Genomic DNA, 26917 nt, shown 5'->3' with positions numbered 1-26917 from the left:
CAAAGAGTTTAAGAAAATCTCTGTCTTATCATTAGCTGACCAATAAGCTAAATTATGAGACACTTCAGTAGCAAAAACAATAAAGAATACCAACTTGATAGCAGTACAGGAAACTCCCTGAACAACAATAACAACAACAAAAACAGCAACAACAAATAGCAATAACACAAAACCCTGAGGAGGGGGTGTCAGTGGTTCAGAGCTGCCACACCATTTAAAATGTCCAGTTTTCAACAAAAAAAAAAAAATCACAGGACAAGCAAAGAAACAACAAAGTATAACCTATACTCAAGCAAAAATGGTCAGTAGAAATTGTCCTTAAAAGCTCAGACATTAGACTAAGTAAAAAAAAAAAATTATATAAGTTATCATAAATATGTTCAAAGGACTAAAAGAAATCATGTATAAAGTATGAAAGGAGAGTATGAGAACAATGCCTCATCAAATAGAGAATATCAATAAAGAAACTGAAATTTTTTTTAAAAAACAAGCAAATAGAAATTTGGGAGTTGAAAAGTATAATAAATCAAAAGAAAAATTTAGTAGAGGGGTTCCACAGCAGATTTGAACAAGGAAAATAAAAAAGCAGTGAACTTTAAGACATGTCAATTGTGATGTCTCAGTCTGACAACAAAAAAAAAGAATGTTAAAAATAAACAGAGCCTAAAAGACCCAGGAAACACCATCAGTGTCCTGACATACACATTACCGAAGTCACTGACGAGATGAAAGAATAAAGGAGAAAGAATATTTGAAGAAATAATGACTCAAAACTCCCCAAATTTGATGAAAAACATAAATCCGTTAAGCTCAATGAATTCCTAAAAGGATAAACTCAGAGACCCATACCCAGACACACCATAGCAAAACTGCTGAAAGCCAAAGATAAAGAACCCTGGAAAGCAGCAAAAAAAAAAAATGACTCACCTCATCTAAGGAGTCCTCAATCAGACTAAAACTGTGCTGATGGGCTTAAAGAGTATAAAGATGAGACACTAACAGCACAGAAGCAGGGTTGCAATAAAGCTATATAATGACAAAGATTTTGTACATTACTGAAGTTACAGTGTTATTAATCCAAATTAGATTTCATAAATTAAGATATTTATTGTAATCCCCAAAGCACAGATAAAGAAAACACCTGGGAAAAATTTAGTGAAAGAAGGCATGAGGGAATTTAAATGTCACCCTAGAAAAACTGTATTTAATACAAAAAAAGGCAGTAATGAAGCAATAAAGGAACCAAAAAAAATTATGAGGAATATAGAAAGCAAACAGCAAAATGGCAGATATGTAGTCTACCTTTCAGTAATTACATTAAATGTAAGTGAATTAAACACCCTAATCAAAAGGCAGAAATTAAAAGAATGCATAAAAGACCTGACACAACCATATGATATTTACAAGGATTCAAAGATACAAATAGATTGAAACTGCAAGGATGAAAAAATGATATGCCATGTGATATGGTTTGGCTGTGTTCCCACCCAAATCTCATCTTGAATTCCCACATGTCATGGGAGGGACCAGGTGGGAAGTAACTGAACTATGGGGGCAGGTCTTTTCTGTGATAGTGTTATCACTGTTCTCCTGCTAGTGAGTAAGTCTCATGAGATCTGATGGTTTTAAAAAGGAGGAGTTTCCCTGCACAAGCTCTCTTCACCTGCTGCCATCCATGTAAGACATGACTTGCTCCTGCTTGCCTTCCACCATGATTGTGAGGCTTCCCAGCCATGTGGAACTGTAAGTCCATTATAAACCTTTTTTGTAAATCACCCAGTGTTGGGTATGTCTTTATCAGCAGCATGAAAACAGACTAATACACCATGTTAACTGTACCCAGAAGAAAAGAAGAATAGCTATAATAATAGGAAAAATAGAATTTAAGACAAAAAATAGTTACTAGAGACAAGGAAGGACATTTAATAATGATAAAAGTGTCAATCTAGAAGAATGAACAATCATAAACATATATGCACCTAACAACAGAACTCTAAAGCACATGAGGGAAAACTGCCAAAATTGAAGGGAGAAATAAATAATTCAAGATGGTAATACTTAGAGATTTCAACAGTTGAAGATTTTCCCACCTTCAATATAGAACAAGGCAGAAAAGGAAAAAGACAAACTGAACATCACCATCAGCCAAGTAGATTTAATAAACATTTATAGAACATAATACACAACAACAGCAGAATACACATTCTTCTCAAAGCACATGTTTCATTCCACATGTTCAGGCACATTCTCAAGGATAACAGATGTTAAGTATTAAAATAAGCCTCAATACATTTAAAAAGAACTGAAACCATATAAAGTACATTCTGTGATCATAATAGAATAAAATGAGAAACCAAAAAGAGAAGGAAATTCACAAATATATTGAAATTCAACAACACATTAAAAATCATCAATGAGTCAAAAGGAATCACAAAAGTCATTAGAAAATACTTTAAGATGAATGAAAATGAAAACATAAGCATATGAAATGCAGCTAAAGCAGTGATTAGAGGAAAATGTATACCTGTAATCACTTATATAAAAAAGAAGAAAAATATCAAATCAATAACCTGACTATCCACCTTAAGAACGTAGAAACATAAGGGCAAACTAAGCCCAAAGCAAGCAGAAGGAAAGAAATATAAAGATTAGAGTAGAAACAAATGAAATAGAGAAGAGAAAAATAATAAAGAAAATTACTCAAATAATATACTGATTCTTTGAAAAGATTAACAAAATTTAATAAACTAGACTACAAGTAGACTTACCAAGAAAAAAAGAGAAGACTCAAATTACTAAAATTAGGAAAGAAATAAGAAACATCATTAACAACCTCACAGAAATAAAAAAAGATTAATGTGAACACTATGAATAATTAAAAATTAAATAACCTAGAATAAATGAACAAATTACTAGAAAGATACAAACTGCTGAAACTGAACCAAAGAGAAATTTTAAAAACTGAAAAGATTGAATTAGTATCCAGAAAACTTCCCACAAAGATGGTAAATTCTGCCAAACAAATTAAAGGATAAAAATGATTATAAACCAAGAGCATGTGGGATTCATTCCAAAAATGTGCATTGGTTTAACATATGAGAAAGATCCATCAGTGTAATATTCAATGTTAATAGACTAAAGGAGGAAAAAAAGAAACATATGAATATCGCAACTGACACAGAAAAAGCACTGACACAATCCCAGACTTTTTCATGATAAAAACACTCAACAACCCAGGAATAGAAGGGAACCTTCCTTAAATTGATAAAGGACATCTAGAAAAACCCCACAGTTAAAAATCATACTTAATGGTATAAGACTGAATGCATTTCCCCTAAGATCAGGAATAAGACAAGGAAGCCTACTCTCTCCACTCCTAGTCAGCATTTCACTAGAGGTTCTAGCCAAGCCAGTTAGGCAAAAAAATAGATAAATAAAAGGCCTCCAGACTGAAAAGGAAGAATTAAAGGATGATGTTGTCTCTTTTAGCAGACGACATCATCCTGTAAACAGAAAATCCTAAAGAATCCACACACCAAAAAAGTTAGAACTAATAACGTTCAGCAAGGTTGTAGAATATAAGATCAATAATACAAAAATCAGTCATGTTTCTATATACTAGCAATGAACAATCTGAAAATGAAATTAAGAAAAGAACCATTTACAATGGAGCCAAAAAGAATACTTAGGAAATTTTTTTTTTTTTGAGACGGAGTCTCGCTCTGTCACCCAGGCTGGCGTGCAGTGGTACAATCTCAGCTCACTGCAATCTCCGCCTCCCGGGTTCAAGCGATTCTTCTGCCTCAGTCTCCTGAGTAGCTGGGACTACAGGTGCGCTCCACCACGCCCAGCTAATTTTTGTATTTTTAGTAGAGACAGGGTTTTGCCATATTGGCCAGGCTGGTCTCGAACTCCTGGCCTCATGATCCGCCCACCTCAGCCTCCCAAAGTGCTAAAATTACAGGCTTGAGCCACCGCGCCTGGCCAGGAAAAATTTTTAACTAAAGAAGTCTGGGACTTTTACACTGAAAACCAGAAAACCCAGTTGAAAGAAATTAAAGAAAACCTAAATAAATGGAAGAATATCCTTTGTCCATGCATTGGAAGGCATAATATATTGAGATGATAATACTCTCCAAATTGTGTTGAATCTGTAGATCAATCTCTATCAAAATTCTATCTGTGGTTTTTGTTTTGTTTTGTTTTCGCAAAAAACTGACACGCTGATCTTAAAATGCACATGGAAACACAAGGAACTCAGAATAGCCAATACAATCTTGAAAAAGAACAAAGTTGGAGAGTTCAAATTTTCCAAATTCAAAACTTATTAGAGAACTACAGTAATCAAGACAGTGTGATGCTGGCATAGGGAGACATATATAGAGAAATGGAATAGAATTAACAGTCCAGAAACAGGCCAGGTGCAGTGGCCTGGGCAACATAGCAAGACCCTGTCTCTTCAAAACCTTAGCCAGGCACAGTGGTGCATGCCTGTAGTTGCAGCTACTCAGAAGGCTGGGGCGGGAGGACCATTGAGCCTGGGAGTTCAAAGCTGCAGTGAGCCATGACCATGCCGCCACTACATTCCAGCCTAGGTGACAGCAAAACTCTCTCAAAAAAAAAAAAAAAAAAAAAAGAGAGAGAGAAGGAGTCCAGAAATAAATTATCATATTTATGAGAAATTAATTTCCAACTAAGGTGCCAAGGAAAAAGTATAGTTTTTTTCAACAAATGGTGCTGGGACAACTAGTTATCCACATGCAAAAGAATGAAGGTAAATAACTATTTCACACTAGATACAAAAATTAATTGAAAATAAAATGAATCATAGACTGTAAGAGCTAAAACTACATAACTCTTAAAATAAAGGGAAGTATATCTTCATGACCTCAGATTAGGCAATAGTTTCTTGGATATAACAACAGCACAGGCAACAAAAAAAAAATTGATAAATTGAACTTCATCAAAATTAAAAACATGGCTGGGCATGGTGACTCGTGCCTGTAATCTCAACACTTTGGGAGGCCAAGGTGGGAGGATTGCTTGAGCCCAGGAGTTTGAGACCAGCCTGGGCAACATGATGAAACCCCGTCTCTACAAAAAATAAAAAAATTAACAGGTATGGTGGCACATGCCTGTGGTCCCAGCTACTCAGGAGGCTGATGTAGGAGGATTGCTTGAGCACACAAAGATCACAGCTGCAGTAAGCCATGATTGCTCCACTGTACCCCAGCCTGGATGACAGAGTAAGACCCCCAACTCAAAAAAATAAAATAAAAATAAAAACTTCAGTGCTGAAAAAGAAAAGAAAGTAAAAAAACCATGGAATGGCAGAAAAAATTTGCAAATCATATAACTTGTATATAAAGAATATACAGAATAAAGAACTATTATAACTCAACAACAAAAAAGAACCCAATTGAAAAACGGACAAAGGACTTGAATAGACATCCATCCAAGAAAGACATACAAATCGCCAACAGCCACATGAAAAGATGTTCAACATCCTTAGCCATCAGGAATTCAAATGAAAACCATGAAATACCACTTCACACTTTACTAGGATGGCTATCATCCAAAAAACAGTAGCAAATGTTGACAAGGATATGGGAAAACTACACCCTAATACATTTCTGGTGGGAATATAAAATGGTACAATAGTTTTGGAAAACCACTTGACCGATTCTCAAAAAGTTAAACATATACTTGTCACATGACCTAGTAGTTACGCTCCCAGGTATAAACCTAACAGAATTAAAACATAAGTTCACACACAAACTTGCACATGAACATTCACAGCAGCACTGTTTGTAACAGTGAAATAGTCGACACAAGCCAAATGGCCACCAACAAATAGATGGATAAATAAAATGTGTTATATTCATTACAAATACTAGTCAGCCATTAAAATGGTTAAAGTAATTATACATGCTACAATATAAATGAAACTTGAAAACATTATACTGTGAAAGAAACCAGTCACAAAAGGTCACTGATATGGTTTGGCTGAGTCCCCATCCAAATCTCATCTTGAATTGTAGCTCCCATAATCTCCACGTGTCATGGGAGGGACTTGGTGGGAGGTAACCAAATCATGGGGGCGGGTTTTCCTGTGCTGTTCTCATGATAATGAATAAGTCTCACAAAATCTGATGGTTTTATGAAGGGCAGTTCCCCTCCACAACTCTCTCGCCTGCTGCCATGTAAGCCATGCCTTTGCTCCTCCTTCACCTTCCGCCTCGATTGTGAGGCCTCTCCAGCCATGTGGAACTGTGAGTCTATTAAACCTCTTTTTCTTTATAAATAACCCAGTGTCGGGCATTTCTTCACAGCAATATGAAAATGGACTAATAAAGTCACAAATTGTATGATTTCCATTATATAAAATGCCCAAAATAGAAAAAGCCTTAAAGATACTAGGTTAGTGGTTACCAGCAACAGGGAGGAGAAGGGAAGTAATGGTAATGGGTTTGTGGTTTCTTTCTGGGGTGATAAAAATATTTGGAATTAGGTAATGATGATTATTGTACAACCTTATGAATAAACTAAAAACCACTGAATTGTACACTTAAAAAGGGAAATTTTGCAGAACGTGAATTGTATCTCAACACAGTTGTAACAAATATTAATTTTAAATGTATTGGTATTATAGTTTTATTTTTAATCTGTAAATGTTTGGGTTTTATTGATCACGTATGACAGTTATAAGCGTTGGGTGCTTATTCATTTAAGTAACATAGTTAAAATAATTTATAAGTAGTTTGGTTTGGGTCAGTTATCCTATAATTCACAATACAGTTTTGTCAGCTGATTTCTCATCTAGAAGCCCACAACACCCTGCAGCAGTTACTAAACTGTTCTATTACCTCTGATCAACATTAGAGACTAAATTAGCTTAAGGTTGAAAATTGGTTTTCAATAGTGAAATTGGTGGTTGCTTAGTCAGAATCATGAAAATACACATGGACCCTCACTTGGGAGATTGGTGTGACATCAAAATACTTGAATTGGGCATAATATTCTAAAGATACCATCCTGTCATTAACAGGGCATAACAATTTAGAGAGGCCCATAACCTATACTTTTCGGGATAATGCCCGGGACTTGTCAAGACATTGTGATTCCAGTTAGCTCATGCCAACTGAAGGGTTAACAGACAACTGTCAGCATAGTCAGCAACTACAGGAAGTCAAACAACTATCTGTAAAGGTCCAGATAATAGATATTTTAGGCTTTTGGAGCCATACTGCCTCTGTATAGGTAGCTATGCAACTCTATCACTGGGCATGAAAGCAACCTTAGACCACACATAAGCAATGAGCACGGCTGTGTCCCAGTAAAACTTCATTTACAAAAACAGATGGTAGGCCAGTTTCCTAGCATCCACTCTAGAACACAGCGTCTGCAGCATGCAAGGCGTGGGTGGCTGCATCACCTGTAAGGACACAGAAGAGACTTCAAGTCCACAGATCATGTCTTTGCTTACTGATACACATTTGTGGAAGAAATATCTAGGCCTCGCTTGCATGATAATCTTAATCTGGTAGTGAGGTTGTGAGGTTGTGAGGTTGTAGGGGAGTAGCTAACCCTGACCCACCTCAAGCGTTTCAGCAATTACTGTTATCTACTGAAAAAGCCTAACAGTTGTATATTACCAAATTAACAAATCACAGAGGAACCTCATTGTTTCTTTAATGGCCCTATCATTTTGAGGTAGACTATGAAGACAAATTAAGTGAACTTTATGTCAAAAAGCAAGGAATAAAAATTAAACAAGGCAACTTAAGGGCAAAAAACACAAAGCACGTTACAAAGCCAGAGCAAGGCCAACAGGGTACCAGGAGGTTCTGAAGACCTGGACACCAGCTCCAGTCCAGAAGCCAGGGGACTGAAACAGTAGCTTGCAAAGGACTGTAATCATTCATGGTGCTGGAAGGAAGCAAAAGAGTTAATCATGCAAAACCAGCTTTCTGTAGTTTTAAAATCAGTTCTTTGATTTTCCCAATTTGATTTGAATTCATTTAACACTAAAGCCAGCTGGAATTCCCCAAGCTCAGACAGCCTTAGAGCTAGGCAGACCCCAGATAAAAAGTTACACTTGCAGGTTTCAACACTCCTACTGGGAGGGGATTATCTGACCAAGGCCAACTTTGTTTATCCTTGTGGTTTAGCAGTCTGATGTAATAAAAAGGAAGAAAGCACATATTTTATGTGCTATCCACAGCCAGTTGTGTTTCTTTTCTTATCAATCCATCCCTTGAGAAATATTCCCTAGACAGTAGTACAACTCTATCATTTGAAGCATCTGTCTGTAGAAGGCTCAGGGCAGAGTTTCTCAAACTGGTGATTCTTAGACAACCTTGGGATGATCTGGGGAAAAGTGCATTTGAGCCCTGCAATCTGCACTTGTGACAACTGTCCTTGCCTGATGCTGACGTGGGTACTCCTAAGACCACAATTTGGGAAACACCTCCCAGTGGTGGCCTAACTCATCTTACCTACATCCTCTCGCTAACACCACTGACCTTGGAATCTAGTGGCTCATCCACGTGCAGAAGGAGGAGCCAACTCATAACTACAATTTTGCCACCAACAGCATATAAATAAATAAGCCATACAGAGAGTTAAGAATTGCCTATAAAAGTACCAAAAATTTAATACCTCTCCCACCAAATTTCTAAAAATTGACTACTTTTTAAATTAGGTGGGCAAACATGGCATTCATTCAACTCTATTGCACATCTGCTGCGTATCAAACATAGTGCAAGGCACTGGGTACTGTATCAGTGAGATCAAAACAAACATGACCCCTAATCTTACCACTGGCCAGGTTTAATTAAAAACTCACCACAGGCACTCTGTAAATCAGGTATATCTGGAGAACAGACATAGCTGTTAGACTGGAATGGAGGGGCACAGAAAGCTCCAGGTAGAATATAACTTTTTTTTTTTTTGAGACAGTGTCTTGCTCTTTTGCTCAGATTGGAGTGCAATGGCATGATACTGGCTCACTGCAACCTCCACCTCCCGAATTCAAGCAATTCTGCTGCCTCAGCCTTCCAAGTAGCTGGGATTACAAGCATGTGCCACCATACCAGACTAATTTTTGTACTTTTAGTAGAGACAGGGTTTCACCACGTTGACCAGGCTCGTCTCGAACTACTGACCTCAAGTGATCCACCCACTTCAGCCTCCCACAGTGCTGGGATTACAGGCATGAGCCACCATGCCCGGCCCAGCTGGGATATAACTTAAACTCTCGGCCGTGACACCTAGAAATAACCCAGTTAAGAGAAATGCACAACAGCTATCTATCCTGCCCTGGTTCACGCAAAAAGGAGGACAAATCAGGCAGTCAGTCAATATGTTTTAGAGTTCAGAATTAAAATCACACAATAACTCCAGGCCCAAGGCACTAAGGCAGAAAAGGCCTATAAACACTGGAGAACTGAAGACAAGGTTTTAGACCATACTGAAAACTCAAGACTGTCCAATTGATGTCACAAGGCACCAGTGGTTGGGCCTGATTTCTCATCTGTGTGTTCCCATCACCCCATCCCTGCCCAAAGCCATTCAAGGATGCTTATGTTTCTGGGCTGCTGTACATATTTGTGCATGTGTGTTTAAGAGAAAGATAAAGAAAGAGACAGTCAAGGCAGGAAGGCACTGATCCACTGTCTCTGGGTCAATGCAAATGGCCTGACAAGAAAAACTGCCATAGGCTAATGGTTTTTCAGAACATTTTGCAAGGTATGTAACTGGAAATGCCTCTAGCCTTTAGCCACCCACATCTCTCTTCTCATTCTGTCCTTACTCCCTGCTTTTCCTGCTGGGGAGATCCTCTCTTGACCCTAAGATCCTACTAAGAAGGTTGACCTACTTCCACCTGGTCTGCTACCAATTATAGAAGTAAATGGGAACCTGAAGGAAAACATTCCATCTGATTTCAGTCTCTAAGGTTAACAGTGAAAGACAACAGAGCAACCTCCCAGTTAGCAAAGGCCTTCAACAGAACCTGAGTCAACAAGGGAAGGAAGGGCACCATCAGGAAAGCAAGCTGGTAGCCTCCCAGAAATAAGAGCCCCACCTGCCCTTGACTGGGCCTGGTTTTTTCCTTTACAACCAGGGTGATAAAGACTGAACTCGATACAATTTCAAGACAAGTCCTGTTAAGCAATCAACTCTGGTTTTAAATGAGCAAGCCCGCCATTTCGGCATCTGGCTCCAACACATCAAATCAAGGGGAAGATTTTCCCAAAGGCTGAGAGTTAAGCTACTTACTGACAGCTGGAAGCTTAATTGCTGCTTTTCTTAGAGCATTAACTCCCACTAGCCAATGACTACACATCCTATTAGCCATGTAAATTAACATGTGTTGAAAAATCTCAAAGAAATCAGCCTAAGTTTAAAGGAAATCAGGCAGTGGCATTAAAGGAAAGAAGCCACTGAGCCACCCTCCCCCTCCATTCTTTGCTCTTTTTTTTTTATTATTATATTTTAAGTTTTAGGGTACATGTGCACAATGTGCAGGTTAGTTACATACGTATACATGTGCCATGCTGGTGTGCTGCACCCATTAACTCGTCATTTAGCATTAGGTATATCTCCTAATGCTATCCCTCCCCCCTCCCCCCACCCCACAACAGTCCCCAGAGTGTGATGTTCCCCTTCCTGTGTCCATGTGTTCTCATTGTTCAATTCCCACCTATGAGTGAGAATATGCGGTGTTTGGTTTTTTGTTCTTGCGATAGTTTACTGAGAATGATGATTTCCAATTTCATCCATGTCCCTACAAAGGACATGAACTCATCCTTTTTTATGACTGTATAGTATTCCATGGTGTATATGTGCCACATTTTCTTAATCCAGTCTATCATTGTTGGACATTTCGGTTGGTTCCAAGTTTTCGCTATTGTGACTGGTAGCCAAGCATCCTTGACAAAGACGTATTTCTTTGAAATTCCAATGAAAAGAACAAAGATCTACCTTAAAGTTCATAGATCTTTGTTCTTTTCATTGGGATTTCAAAGAAATACGTCTTTGTCAAGGATGCTTGGCTACCAGGAAACAAGCAAATTCCTAGAGCCTAGAGCCACTTTAGTGTTTGTCTGAGGCCTCTCCACTCCTCTGACTTCCTAGCACCTGCCAAGCCCTTTGGGAATGTTCGTCAATGTCGTCAATGTTGAGATTCCTTCAGTCAATCTGTCCCAAGCACATCCTTCCAATTCCTGTGTATGCAAACTCACCTGTTCAATCACAGAATGCCAAACTTCACAAAGGAAACTCAAAAGTAGTTTATTCTTTAGTACATTCAACTTACCACCACCTTTGTAGCAAACATGTACTTGTCCCGAAGCTGAAAATCTCTCACTTCCTCAAGGATCACTTCCTGGTTTTCCCGGGACTGGAAGAAATCTGTACTTCGGAAAACGGTGGAGTAGCCAGAGGGTTCATGTCGTTCAATGTAGATGGTATTTGGTTTGTCATAGGGATCAATTCCCCTGGCAGAAAAAAAAAAAAAAAAAAAGGTTGTTATCATTTGCATATTTAATTACTAGAGGCATGGAAGTTTTGCAATGAGGATAATCAACTAGAATTTAGGCCTACCATGGTGTGACCCACAGATGATACTCTCTGTGCCTCAAATATATCCCTTTGGTTACTCCTTGACTCAGGATAGAGGGGACAAATTGCCATTTGTAAAGTGTTTTATGTTGTTTTCAAAGCATCCTGGGTTTAGCTCAAGGCAACCCTGCCCTGCTTGGGAAGAGCAAAAAGTAGTAGTACAAGATAAAATATTTCAAAATTAATAAGCAAGGGACTGCTTTAAGCTATAAGCAAGTTTCTGGTCTCAAGTTACGAATCTCAGAGGAATGAAGGAGAGTTTTCCCAAGGTGCTACATCCTCTGAAGAACATTACTGGAAAAACCATACTATGAACCTCTGAGCCTGATCCTTCCAAGGGACGCTGCCCTGTCTCTGCCCTGTCCCCTGCCAATGTCACGGATCTAGGCAATCTGGAGCTGCCTGTGCATTTCGTCTCCCATGAGGCTCTTCCACAAACTCTTTCTCACCAATACTGATTTCCTTGATGTCCTTCAGAAAGGGAGGGCACCTTTCTCCCACTGTGCTTTTGCAAACACCACACTCCTGTGAGGAGATGCCCTCTGCACACACTCTGATCCCTCCATCCAATTCCTTCTCTCCTCTGTCATCAAGTTCAAGTCTTCATCTTCCAGGAAGCCTTCCTCAGTGCTGTCCTCTCTTCTCCCAACACTAGCAATAATATCCCTCTGCAGCATCCAATTCCAAGCCTTTTATATGAGTTTGAACTCCAAACAAAGGTATAAAACCTCTTTAGTTGGGTGATTTTTTAGAATAAGTCTTATTCCTTTATGCAGTAATGCCTCTTAGACACTGTATTTTATTGTTCACCATTATGTATTTGTCTGAGCTTCCTAGACACAGTATAGATGCCTTGGAAAGCCATGTCTTAGATTTCATTTTACCCTATAGTATTCCTAGCTGAAGAGATACTTTCTGCATTGGATCCGTGGGGCAATTTGAGAAGCTAATCCAAAATGAAAACATAGAATGACCGGGCCAAACTACCTTGGAGAAGAACTTCTGAGCCAGTGTTCCCCCAAGAATCCCCACACAGCAGCTCAGAGGACAACTTATCTGCTCCAGGTCTCCTAACATTCTCAAGAACACCAAGGCCATGGGAACTATTCAGCAAATGGAAAAAATAAATGGAAAAGTCAGGAAGATAGTCTTGTAGTGAGAATACAGAGTGATGACTCAAGGAAAAGCAGAAGGCCTCAGTTAGCTAACTGCCCTTATACAGTTCCATATGCACGATGGCTCTCAGAATAATGAAGGTAATCGTGTCAAATTCCTTCAGAGATATACTGTCAAGAGCATATTCTCCCCTACCCCTCCCAAAAAGGAAGATAAGAAACAGAAAAACAAGAACCTCTTTTGCCAGATGCAGTGGGTCACACCTGTAATCCCAACACTTTGGGAGGCTGAGGCCAGGGTAGGGAGGGGGATCATTTGAACCCAAGAGTTCGAGACCAGCCTGGGCAACATAGTGAGACTCCGCCTCTACAAAAAATAAATTTAAAAAAATTAGCCAGGCACGCTGGTGCACACCTGTAGCCCCAGCTACTCAGGAGGCTGAGGTGGGTGGATTGAAGCCTGGAAGTTTGAGCTGGGTGAGCCATGATTGTGCCATTGCACTCCAGCCTGGGCAAGAGAGCAACACCCTGCCCCAAAAAAACAAAGAAAAAAGAGCTTCTTTTTACAATGGGAGCAAGACTTGAGTTTTGCCCTACAATCTGGATTCTTAGGGCAACGGAGAAACCAGCAGCCTTGGTCCTAGTGTGGGAGAACACTATTCTTCATTATCAAATCCTCTGTGTGCATGTGTGGGCGGGTGGTGGCATGTTCTCTTCTTTTCCACAATTAGAAATACTGATTAAAGTACTTCCTCTAGCCAGAGGATATGCAAATTAAAATGAGGCTGCTTGGTATTTTAAAAACGGCAGAGAGGAAGGAACCTTTATTGAGCTATTTTGAGACCCAGCTCACCTCTATTACTCCTTCCTAACCAAAAGCAGCAGCCAACACCTAGAGATAGAAAGAACTGTGACTTTCATCCCAATTTTCTTCCGTAATCCATATTTGGACCTCCCATTTCTGCAAGCTGCTCCACCTACAAGCTCTCATACTTTGCAATCACTTAGACTTCCAATGTCTTACGCTCACTGACACCTACTTTCTATTGTCTTTGCCCTCATTGAGAAATTCCAATCCTTGCTCTATCTCTGAGCAGTCACCAGCCTCACCTGGCCTCACCTGAAATCCCTCAATGATACTCCACAGGGTATCTTTGAGTCCCCTCAGCCCCCTCCAGGTCTTCCACTGTTCTGTCTTGCCAATCTCAAGCTCCGGACCATGTAAATTATTAGCTTTCCCACTCCTGCTGCTCCCAACTTGCCAAGCGTTGTTGAACAAATGTATATCATTATTCTGAGAGACTATATTACACTTTCACTTATTATGGGGAAACCTAGGGAGAAAAATCCTGCAAATAGCCTAACATCCCCTAACCGACATGTCATTAGCTTCAATGAGATAAACCAGTCCTTTCTCCCAGGATATCTGTATATCTACATAGAGGCAGAAGGTGCAATATGATTTTAGAACTTAAAATTTCTAAATTGTATGTTCCCTTATCTAGTAATTCTGCTGGTTTGCCCTCTTAATTTATAGTTTCTTAAGCAGATAAAAGAACAATTTTTCCCCTTAAAATTCAAATAAAGCAGAAGAAAGTTCTAATGGTTTTCCTTGAGCAGATGGTGTCCTTGGATGAGACTGTGGTTATAATTTCACTAAGATCCCACAACTTTTGCTCAAGGAAAATAACAAAAGGGTCAGAAACAGCTACCCTCTGTGGAAATATAAACAGAGTCTATGGGTGTCTGATGATGGTCAGCTGTAAGGCTCCTCAACATACCAGCTCCGTCTTTACCATCCTCTATTACTAAGGAAGCAATACCAACTAAAAGACATTTCACTTTACATGGAGAACTAAAAGAAACAAAGGCAGTATCTACATCTTCTGGGACCATTACACTTAATGAGGACTAAAATTACAAGTAAAAGTCTAAAAACAAACGAAAAACTAGGAGATAGAAATATAAATACACACACATACAATCTATCTCATATCACAGCCAAAGGGCTAATCTCAAATATATAAAGAGCTCCTTGAAATCAATAATGAAAAGACCAATAATCAAATAGAAAACAGGCATGAGGTCAGGCACAGTGGCTCACACCTGTGATCTCAGCACTTTGGGAGGCCGAGGTGGGTGGATCACCTAGGGTTGGGAGTTCGAGACCAGCCTGGCCAACATGGTGAAACTTCGTCTCTACTAAAAATACAAAAATTAACCAGCCATGGTGGTGGGTGCCTGTAATCCCAACTTCTCAGGAGACTGAGACAGGAGAATCGCTTGAATCCGGGAGGCAGAGGTTGCTGTGAGCCAAGATCAGGCTACTACACTCCAGCCTGGTCATACTTAAACAGACAAACAAACAAATAAATAAAACAAACCATAATCCCAGCACTTTGGAAGGCCAAGGTGGGAGGATTGCTTGAGGCCAGGTGTTTGAGATCAGCCTGGGAAACATAGGGAGAACTCCTTTCTACAAAAAAATTTAAAAATTAGCTAGGCATGGCTGCACGTGCCTGTAGTCCTAGCTACTTGAGAGGCTGAGGTGGGAGGATCACTTGAGCCCAAGAGTTTGAAGCTGCTGTAAGCTATGATAGTGTCACTGCACTCCAGCCTGGGTAAAAGAGTGAGACTCTCACTAAAAAATATAAAATAAAAATAAATAAAATTAGCCAGGCGTGGTGGCAGGCACCTGTAATCCCAGCTACTCAGGAGGCTGAGGCAGAGAATTGCTTGAACCCTGGAGGCGGAAGTTGCAGTGAGCCAAGATCACGCCACTGCACTCCAGCCTGGGCAACAGAGCAAGACTCCGTCTCAAAAAAAAAAAAAAATGACCCTTAAGCAGATTAAAAGATGTTCTAACTCATAATAAGGAAAATGCAAATTAAACCAGAGATCATATTTCTTCCCTAACACATTGGCTGTGGAGGGAGACACTATTTTATCTTGTTGAGATGAGTGCAAACTTGACACTTTCTATAGCAAATCTGGCACTCTCTACCAAAGTTACAATTTTAAGGATTTATTCACTGTGGATATATCAGTGCACAAGACTTACAAAAGTCCTTGCCCTTGGGAAGCTTTCATTCTATTGAAGAGAGAAAGACAAATAATAAGCATAATAATAGTATTTTAGAATGTGGTAAAGTGCTCTGCAAAACAGAACAGAACACAGTATAGGAGATTGGGAATAATAGAGGAGTAGGTGCAATTTTATTTTTATTCATTCATTCATTCATTGAGACAGTTATTATTTATTTATTTATTTATTGAGACAGTGTCTTGGTCTGTCGCCCAGGCTGGAGAGCAGGGATGCAATCTCAGCTCACTGCAACCTCCACCTACCGGGTTCAAGCGATTCTCCTGCCTCAGCCTCCCGAGTAGCTGGGACTACAGGCGCCCGCCACCATGCCCAGCTAATTTTTGTGTTTTTAGTGGAGATGGGGTTTCATCATGTTGGCCAGGCTGGTCTCGAACTCCTGACCTCAAATGGTCCACCCACCTTGGCCTCCCAAGGTGCTGGGATTACAGGCATGAGCCACCGCGCTTGGCCAGGTGCAATTTTAAATAGGATCCTAAGGTGGGCATAAATAAGGTGGGCTTCATTTAGAAGATGTTATTTGAGCAAAGACTGGAATGAAGTAAGGGAGTAAGCAGTAAGTATATCTTGGGTAACAGCATTTTAGGCAGAAAAAACAGCAATTGCAAATATCCTGTTCCCTGTGGTAAGAAGGTATCTGACATTTAATCTGAAAGAAATGACGAAGCATTAAAGGGTTCAAAGCAGAGGAACAAAATGATCTAATTTGTTTGAATAGACTCAAACTGACCACATGCTAAGAATTAATGATAGAAAAACAAGAGTAAAAGCAGGAAGACTAGTTGGGAGACTAATGAGCAATGACACTGGAGGCTGGCAGCAGAAGTGGTACCTGAGTAGAAGATTCTAGATATATACTAAAGGTGGAACCAATAGGATTTCCTGATAGAATGAATGTAAAGCATAAAACAAATGCGGAAATCAACAATGACTCCAAAGATTTTGGCCTGAGCAAATGAGAAAAATTATAGGTGGAGCTGATTTGGGGTGGTGAAGATCAAGAGTCAACTTGCGAGGGGTCAAGTTTGCAATACCTATCAGTCATCCATGTGAGTGAATGGATAGCTGCTAGATAAACCCACTGACCCAGCATACCCACTCCTAGAAATCTGTCCTACACATTTGCCTGCAGACATACAAATTCATATAATTCAAGATCCTATACTACTTTATCACTGTAATAGTAAATTACAATAAGTATATTACTATTTACTTCTAGAAGTACTTCTTGAAGTACAGCCTGTTTATTTCACTCCTCTTCTCAAAAAACTACAGTGGTACCTCATTGCTTTCAGAATGCAGCTCAAATTCCTTTATCAAGCAATGCAGATTCTAATACCAACTTCCCTTTCAAAACTTCACCCAATACACAGTCCAAAATTAAGAGTTCATGTTCTCTACCCAAGCACCACATTGGCCCATCCCTGTGCCTTTGGCCACTTTGTTCCTCTGCCTGGAATTCTTGTCCTCCACACCTCCACACAGGGACATCCTACCTATTGTGCACATCCTGGATCAAGGGCCACCTCCTCTACAAAGCTGTTTATGATCCTCCCATCTGGAAGGATAAATCCTCTCTCTAGCTTCTCATACTATGTCTGTTACCTCTGTGCCTCTTTCACAATGTGTGTTATGTATCTGAACTGTCTTTCCTTACCTCTCCTTAATAACTATATCCATAAATTATTCAACTTCTTATCCCCTTAAGCATCTAGTAGATTTTCTATTTAACAGACATTCAAGAAAATGTTACGAACAAATGCAGAATTTTTTTTTTTTTTGAGACAGAGCCTCACTGTATCTCCCAGACTGGAGTGCAGTGATGCGGTCTCGGCTCACTGCAACCTCTGCCTCCCGGGTTGAAGTGGTTTTCTTGCCTCAGCCTCCCAAGTAGCTGGGATTATAGGCACATACCATCATGCTCGGCTAATTTTTGTATTTTTAGTAGAGACAGAGTTTGACCATGTTGGCCAGGCTGGTCTTGAACTCCCGACCTCGGGTGATCTGCCCACCTCAGCCTCCCAAAGTGCTGGGATTACAGGCGTGAGCCACTGTGCCCAGCGAAATGCATGAATTTTATATAGAGAAAAAACTCCCACTTCTAATATGATGCTCTAAAAATGAAACTCTACAAACATGCAAGGGCCTCAAGATTCCCCTGGGTTCCCTGATTGATTGAAAAATGCAAAAGCTCTACCACTCCTCTCATAAATAACCTTACTTTCTCCTCCCCTCCACTCTCTTCCCCATTGAGATCATTGTATTTGCACTTACAGCTCTAATTCTCAGATCTGGAAAAACGTATTTCCTGAACAAATGCTTGACATTTCAGGGGAGGGCAGGTTTGTCCACCATGAAGGAGCTAGAACTGGAGAAAGGAGGTCATGTACATCAAGATTTCTTAGATGACACAACTTACCAAGAAAAGGACTTGACATGTTCCTGAATCATGATCCAGGTCTGGCCAAAGTCATCTGACTTCCACAGCTGCAAAGACAAGTGGTCATGATGCAAGAGGCATGTATAATACAACCTGAATGGCATCACCATCAAACACCCGCTGAAATCCCACCTTCCATGACACGCTGTCTGTGAAGGCAGGCACTGAGACTGCCAAAGCCAGCTCAGTTGCTCCAAAAGGAAACAAGGGCAAGAAAGGAAAGACAACTGTGTACCTATGTGTTCTCTCAATAGCAACTGGAAGGAAAAATGAGTAGGACTTGCCTTCCATTTACAAATTACCAAAAATTATATTTCACTCAAGACTAGCCTCTAGGTAATGGTAAAAACCAAAGGATGATTATACTCAGCACTTTTCAACGAAGAAACAGAGTCCTTAAAAACCTTTCACAGATAGCAGCATTATTCACAACAGCTAAAATGTGGAAGCAATCCAAGTGTCCATGAGGGATAAGCAAATAAGCAAAATGTGGTCTATGCATACAATGGAATATTATTCAGCCTTAAAAAGAAAAAAATTGACACATGCTACAATATGGATTAATCTTAAGGACATTCTGCTAAGTGAAATAAGTCTATCACAAAGGGACAAATAGTATATAATTCCACTTAGGAGGTACCTAGAGTAGGCAAAAGCATAGAGACAGAAAGTACAATGGTGGTTGCCAGGGGCTGGGGGCAGAGAGGCATTATTTAATGGGTGTAGCGTTTCAGTCTTGCAAGATGAAAAGTGTTCTAGAGATGGATGGTGGTGATGGCTGCCAAACAATATGAATATACTCAATATCACTAAACTGCATGCTTAAAAGGGTCAAGACAGCAAATTGTACGTTATGAGTATTTTAACACAAAAAAAAAAAAGAGGAAGGAAACAACAGTAACGGGCCCTGATAATTAAAGATCAATGCAGAGGACACCAGCTAAGTACAGAGCCCCACAGAGAACCAATTGAATACACGGCTGTGGCAATGAGGAATTAACTTGCTGATCTTTGCCAAAGCCCCTCAACTTCCACAGATGGAATCTGAGGGTTCCTCTGGCCCTAGCAACCATGTATTAAGAAGCAAGAGACCCAAAATAACAATAATTCCCCCTCCACTGGTAAACTGACCCAGCCCATACTTAGGTTACTCCCTAAGGCAAGCAAAGGTAAACAGATCTGTGTTTTGGTTAAACAACCTGCAAAGAAATGTTCCAAGGTTTCTCTGAGCAAAAACACTCAGGGCTCACTGTAAATCCAATCATACAGGATCTACAAGTTTCACAGATTTTTGCCAAACCAATATCCTTGACTTGGCAAGCTTCAACCTTGAGATATAAATCTTACTCAGGCTCTTTCCTCATCTCTCAGATTTCCTTCAAAGCTGGGTTGAAGGAGGAAAATACACACATTTATATGATACACATGCACGCACTCGAAGGAAGACTATTACTGTTAGTGGTAACTTCAAATAAATGGGAGGCAAAAGCAGTGTTTAAGGTGGAGGATGGGGAAAGCAGAACAGAAATTCATCAAGAGGTCCCAGAAGAGCTCAGATTCCAGCTTTCTCTACCTGGCTCTCTCTCTGATTAAATTCCAGAGCCTCAATTTACCCCAAGGGCTAACAAAGGTGCAACTGCATGGAGAAGGGCACGATGTTTAACTCACAGGACCTGCCAAGTGCTGGGTGCTGATGGCTGGCTGGGCTGCCAACTGAGAGTGCCAGGAGGAGATATTTTTCTTGAGCCCTGGTAAGTGAAATAGTAGCTACAAAGGCTAGGCCTGAGAGAGAAGGAGGGAGAGGCAGGAGGCGAGGTCACTCAAAGGACACACAATCCACACAGGCAGAGGAGAAAACTAGAGGAGCCCCATGCAACTGGGTTCCGAAAGCTCTCTTACCTGCTTGTTGGGGTGGGATCTGTCGAAGCCCAAGAGAAGGTTGGAGGCCTTACTGTGTAGGAGGAGATCAGCTGCCCGAAATGGGATGGAAAAGCCTTGAAGAGTGTTGCAGAAGTCAAACGTGATCCAGAGGTACTGGGCATAAGCGTCTGCAAAGATGTACTGCAAGGGAAAACAGGTAAGTTCAGAGCAGGCCCTGTCCAGAGCTGCCCAACGCTCCCCTAAATCATGTGCGAGTCCACGCAAGTACACACATGTGCAGGGGCCAACTGGCACCAACAAGGCACCACAGCCTTACAGGGCTTCCCCAATGGCTTTCTCCCCATCTCTTGGCAATAAAAAGACACTGGCACACTCCAAACAAGGCTCAGCAAAAGAGGAGGCCTGGAGATGGACTGGGATGAAGCTACAAGATGGGCTTGTTTAACCAGGTAATGAAGTTGGCCTTTCTGTTTTTTCCTTTCAATGGAATTAGCAATTCCCACTCCCTAGTAGGTCACTCAGTCACAATCAGAGGGTAGTTACTGGCATCTGGGACAGAGACGCCCTACTTTTCAGATTGGCTAACACAGATGGGATGGTTGAGTCTCCCTGCATCCTCCAAGCAGCTATGGGACATGGCTTTCCAGGAAAAGCACTAAAATCACTTCCATCTAAGAAGATAAGCTTCTCCTTCTTGCTGCTATGCCAGGTGACCGGCAGCTCTGGGGACCAGGCTGCCACTGTGGCTGGCAGGCTCACTCTGGGGCAAAGCAGTAAGTAGCTCTGTTGAGCACGGGCCTCATCCTACTTAGCTTCTGTGTGGATGAGTGAATCTGAACAATTTAGGCTGGATAGTGGCTGTGGCTGAAAGAGTTCCCTGGGGAGAAGGATCCAGGCAATTCAACCTAACACATGTGTGCTGCATTCCCACCATGGACCAGACGCTCAGGAGCTGCCACAAAAACCCAAGATGCCTTCCCTCAAGTAGCTCAAAATCTAACATGGGAGACAGACATGTCCAGGGCTAACCATCAGTCAAGAGAAAGTGAGGCTGAATGAGAAGCCATGACCAGAGTCCTATGAGTGCCTCTCCAGGCTGAGAGATGAGAAATGATTCCATGGAAGAGGTGGGCCTCGAAGGGCAGGTGAGACTCCCGCATGGAAAGAACATTCCACGTGTAGGGCAGTGTGGGTTTGGGTACAAAGTGGGAAAAGAGATACAGCATGGGTTTGACGAGAGTCTTGTTTATTTGAGACAGAGTCTCACTCTGTTGCCCAGGCTGGAGTGCAGTGGCACAATCATGGCTCAGTGCAGCCTTGACCTCCCCAGGCTCAGGCAGTCATCTCACCTCAGCCTCCCAGGTAGTTGGGACTACAGGTGTGTGCCATCACACCCAGCTAACTTTTTGTATTTTTTGTAGAAACAGAATCTCACCGCCGGGCACAGTGGCTCACGGCTGTAATCCCAGCACTTTGGGAGGCCGAGGCAGGGGGATCACGAGGTCAGGAGATCAAGACCATCCTGGCTAACATGGTGAAAACCCATCTCTACTAAAAATACAAAAAATTAGCCAGGCGTGGTGGTGGGTGCCTGTAATCCCAGCTACTCGGGAGGCTGAGGCAGGAGAATGGCATGAACCCGGGAGGCAGAGCTTGCAGTGAGCCGAGATCATGCCACCACACTCCAGCCTGGGTGACAGAGCGAGACTCTGTCTCAAAAAAGAAAAAAAAAGAAAGAAACAGAGTCTCGCCATGTTGCCCAGGCTGGTCTCAAACTCCTGAGCTCAAGCCATCAGCCTGCCTCAGCCTCCTAAAGTGCTGGGATTACAGGCAAGAGCCACTGCACCCAGCGACAGTCTTGAGGGCCTGAGAGAAATAACCAGAAAACAAGGCTGGGAAGCACAGATGATGTAAGGCCTCACATGCACACCTGGCAAGACCCAGAGGCCGGTCCCTGCTCCTGGAAAAATGAGGAAGGCTCAGGAGATTATGAATCAGAAACCAGAGCAACAGGGACCTAGTTCTACCCACAGCCAGTCATTGACATCCTAGAAGTCAAGCAATCCTGCAGGATAAACCCAAGGACACTTTCTCTAATGGACTCCACCTGACCCAGATCAATCTCCAGCTCTGAAACCTTTCAGCGCCACAGCCTCGGTGTGGACCAGCACTTTGCACTTGTCTCATGCTGCTTTCAGATGTGCTCACTCCTTTTCATTTGCACTCTCTCCCCAAATCCAGACCATAAACTTCCCAGGGACATATTTTGTGGATTCGCTCTCTCATGTTTCCTCCCCAGCATCTCAGGTAAATCTCTAAACTCTGTAGAAGCCTCATTAAATCGAACCGGAAAAGGTAGTAAATGTTTTGAAAGCAAAAACTACAATAAAATGCAATGTTATAAAAAACGATTATGATTCTAAGAGGATCATCATAATTTTTGGCATAAAAGTATTCCCCAGAAATAACATAGTCCATCTTCCTGCTCCCAAACCACCTAGGTTATTGGGGAAGGAAGCATTCTCAGTTTGAAAAGATTTCCCCAGAAATCTGTTCCATGGCTTCCTGCAGTCTCACACTGGAGAATCCAAAAATCATGCACCTCGTCATAGAACGTATTATTGTCCATGGTAATAGCTAAACGTTTTCAAGAGCACTTCCTATATGCCAGGCACTGAGCTAAAAGTTTGGCATGCCCTATCTCATTCAGGGTTCACAGTAACTCAGTGCTTTGGATATTACCGTTATACACTCTTTTAATAATGAGGACACTGAGACTGAGAGTAGTTTACTGCCCAATGTGACGCAGCACTAGGCAGCATTGACGTCAGTATCTGACTGGTTCACATGTTCACATCTCACCTCTTAACAGCTCTTTTAACAAAAAGGCACCATTTCCTGAACTTCATTCATAGGTCTTACCTTGTACCATTTAACTCATTTGTGCGCCTTTTCTCCTAATCCACAGCACCCTCTCATTTCACCTCTCCATCCCCGGCCCCTCATCATCTCAGGCCTTGATTCTCCTCTGCTGGCTCCTTGGTCCTCCCCACTCCCTACGCTCATATAACCTCATTCTTTTTCCATCCTTTGCTGCTCACCTTGGCTTATCCTTTCACAAAGCTTCAACTACCACCCTTAAGAACAAGCATGGGGCCGGGCGGGGTGGCTCACACCTGTAATCCCACCACTTTGGGAGGCCAAGGTGGGCAGATCACTTCAGGTCAGGGGTTCAAGACCAGCCTGGCCAACATGGCAAAACCTCATCTCTACTAAAAATACAAAAAATTAGCTGGGCATGGTGGTGTGCACCTGTAATTCCAGCTACTCAGGAGGCTGAGGTGCAAGAATCGCTTGAACCTGGGAGGCAGAGGTTGCAATGAGCCGACATCACACCACTGCACTCCAGCCTGGGTGATGGAGTGAGACTCTGTCTCAAAAACAAAAGAAGAAGCATGGCATGACTTTCAAATCTACAGTCTAACCCTCACTTCTTACAGAGATTCCATTTTTGTTTACCTTCTCACCATCTCCACTTTTGATGGGCCAAGATATTTTACTATACACAAAACTTGAGTTCTTCAAAACTTTCCCAACAAAACCCAATTCTCCCTCCCCACGTCCCAAGTCCCCTGCCTGCTATGCCTTCTCCCAGCCCCACTACTCATAAGCAGAGATGGGTTTTTACTCCAGTCCCTCCCTTTGGCCCTCACTCTCTATCAGCCACCAAACCTGTTTTGTTTTCCTTTCAAATCTTTCTCAAAATATGTGCCTTCCTTTTTCCTCTCAGTGCTATTGGCATGGCCCACGTCTTCACTAGAGACTAAACAAACTGGAGGCAGGCAATGGGTTTTCTTCATCCTCATGTCTTCCAGGGCCTAAATGAAATACTTAGAGGGTGATACTAGGTTTGATTGAGCAACTGAGCAACTTCATGCCTACACTGACACAATAGTTCCCTTTCTAGACTCTTCTCTAATCTTTCCCTGCTAAAAGGGAAAGTCAGGAATATTGCCAGAAGACACATTTCCCTAAAGGACACTATTCATTTACACCCACCCCTACTCAAATATTCTTTCCTAGCTCTCTTCAGTCCTCAAAGCAAAAGACAATCTCCATCTTCAGACAGGGGCCTGTTTGACATTGCACAGCAGCTCAATACAAACTCTCCACCACCGAGAAGTGAATCTCCTCGCTGTCCTGCACAGAAACCACATTTTGGCACTTTGCAGTCTCTGCTGATGCCCTTCTCCTGCTTAAGGGCTCCTGCCAGCTCTGCTCTACTTACTGGGGTCACATGCCCATCCTTGAAGCTCATATCTAATCCTAAGTACCCCATGAAGACTTGACTTCTATGATCCAACCTCATTTGATTCCCCTAGCTCTATTATTTGTAGGTTACATTCATCACTTGAGCACACGGTACCTCATGCTGTGATACAAAGGGTCAGATATGTACATGTTAGGAAGACACAGTATTTCACCCTGGCTTTTAAGTCTCTGTGCTGCCTGGCTGTCAAGTTTACTGGAGGCCAAACCTACAGACTGACCAAGAGCTGACCTACAAGGTGCTTCCCAAACTATGCAATTTCAGAAGCGCCTTTGTGTACCCCAGTCTCTCCAACCCTGTTTGCAGTAACTTAATATTCCAGAGGAGCTTCCTCCTTTGGTTAAAAGCTGTGTTTCCTCTGAAAATACAAATACCTCTGGAAAGAAAACAAACTAAGCTATAGAATGTATCCACAGTCTATTAGCATAAGTGACTTTCTCCAGTTTCAAGTGGAGAAACCAAGAGTACAACGAGAGGAGGAAGGACAGAGAAGGCAATGAAGGAACATCCCTCTAAAAGGTAGGAATGAAATTTTACCTAGGACCAACCTCTGCCTGGAAAAAGGCAGGACTGGCTCTTGCTTCTGCTGAGGCTGAGGCTGTGAGGCCTAACAGTACATTCAGTGGCCTTTTTAAAAAAGCCCCAGATATGCAGTGGCGCTGGCCCGTAGTCACAGCTACCAGGAAGGCTGAGACAGGAAGATCACCTGAGCCCTGGAATTTGAGGTTACAGTGAGCTATGATTGTGCCCAGGCTGTATGGCAGTGCAAGACCCATGTCTCTATTTTTAAAAAATTATTAAGTAAGCAAATAACAGCGCCAAACATATTTCAACTCTGTCTGACCAATCTCAGGGGCCCCACAATGTTGGTGGAACTGCCATGTGGCAAGCACTGCACAATGGTTCAGGGCAGCACACAGGAGACCAAGAAGGAAGTGGGACTGCTGGCTAATGCAAAAATAGACCCAAAACTCACATGGGCCCACAAGCGCCATCTCCATCACAAGGCAAAGCCTTCGGACTGGAGCTGGATGCCGCGCTAGCACCTTCTCTCCCCTTCCACAGGCACTCATGCTCCTGGACATCCACGCTGCCCTTTCCTGACATCTTAACCTTTCCGAGCAGCTGCTAACACTCATTTCAACCATTTCAAATGCTCCTTGGCAGCTCACATTTTCACCTGGGTGATCTGCCTAGGCGGAGCGCCCTGCTGTTGACAGCAAGGCACCCAGCTTCTGTGATTTTTCTCAGGAAGTGGTAGGTCTGGTGGGGCAATTTGCCTTCCAGGGGACAAAGGCAAAAGTAACAGAAGCAATCATCATGTTAAGAGTCATCATTTCCTTCCTGAGAGTCTGGTGGGGTGGTGAGGAGCAGCCTTCTCTGGGGAATTAGAAACTATCTACAGAGAATGCTGCCCCCCCAACCTACTCAGCCTGTTCGAGGCCTGAGGTCCAACTGTCAACAAATTCTCCAAGAAGGCAGCCTTTTTTCTCCTGACTTCTCCATCCCCACCAACTCCAAAGAATATCCACCCATGAGAATCTAAGACACACCACTCACAGGTACACAGCACTTGGGCTGCAAACATGTCACCCCCATTCCACTGTGCAGCACCTAAACTCCTTTACTGCAATCACCCTCCAGTTTCCCCTTGCTCTTGCCCCAAACACCACGGCCCCTGCTCTGCTCCTTCTCCAGATCCAGTGCTTCCAAAGCCCCAGTCCTCTGCCTGCACCAACCCTCCTCCTCCAAGTCCAAAACATCATCCGTCCTGTCTTCTGACTCTTCAGACTTGTGGCCTTAGCAGTTGCTCACCACAACCCACAACAAGCAGAAAGGAAGTCGGAACCCACCTATAGGCATCTGTGTACTATGGAAGAAGCTGGGGAACAACAGATGGAGCCTGCCTATAGACATCTGTGCACTAGGGGAGGAGCTGGGGAGGAGGAGATGGAGCCTGCCTATAGACATCTGTGCACTAGGGGAGGAGCTGGGGAAGAAGAGATGGAGCCTGCCTACAGACATCTGTGCTCTAGGGGAGGAGCTGGGGAGGAGATGGAGCCTGCCTATAGACATCTGTGCACTAGGGGAGAAGCTGGGGAAGAAGAGATGGAGCCTGCCTATAGACATCTGTGCACTAGGGGAGGAGCTGGGGAGGAGGAGATGGAGCCTGCCTATAGACATCTGTGCTCTAGGGGAGGGGCTGGGGAAGAAGAGATGGAGCCTGCCTATAGACATCTGTGCTCTAGGGGAGGAGCTGGGGAGGAGGAGATGGAGCCTGCCTATAGACATCTGTGCACTAGGGGAGGAGCTGGGGAGGAGGAGATGGAGCCTGCCTATAGACATCTGTGCACTAGGGGAGGAGCTGGGGAGGAGGAGATGGAGCCTGCCTATAGACATCTGTGCTCTAGAGGAGGAGCTGG

The 26917-nt window shown here is 42.3% G+C and overlaps 1 protein-coding gene across 6 annotated transcripts in view; it reads right to left on the bottom strand.

The window, feature by feature from the left end:
• The window catches only part of SORL1 (sortilin related receptor 1), a 181017-nt gene that overhangs the window by 125220 nt on the left and 28880 nt on the right, over positions 1-26917 (bottom strand). For 5 of the 6 annotated variants that reach the window (XM_024255047.3, XM_063728239.1, XM_054525270.1 and 2 more), the window contains exons 4-6: positions 20183-20344; positions 18263-18330; positions 11321-11501 (exon numbers count right to left, since the gene is read on the bottom strand). In XM_024255047.3, the coding sequence (XP_024110815.2) occupies positions 11321-11501; positions 18263-18330; positions 20183-20344 (411 nt within the window). The remainder of the gene's footprint in view (positions 1-11320; positions 11502-18262; positions 18331-20182; positions 20345-26917) is intronic. The other variant, XM_054525271.1, reaches the window with a different exon arrangement.

Source organism: Pongo abelii, chromosome 9 (genome assembly GCF_028885655.2).
Source record: "Pongo abelii isolate AG06213 chromosome 9, NHGRI_mPonAbe1-v2.0_pri, whole genome shotgun sequence".
In the NCBI taxonomy this organism is placed as follows: Eukaryota; Metazoa; Chordata; class Mammalia; order Primates; family Hominidae; genus Pongo; species Pongo abelii.
The sequence above is the reverse complement of the archived record's forward strand: the minus strand, read 5'-3'. Positions and strand labels throughout refer to the sequence as shown.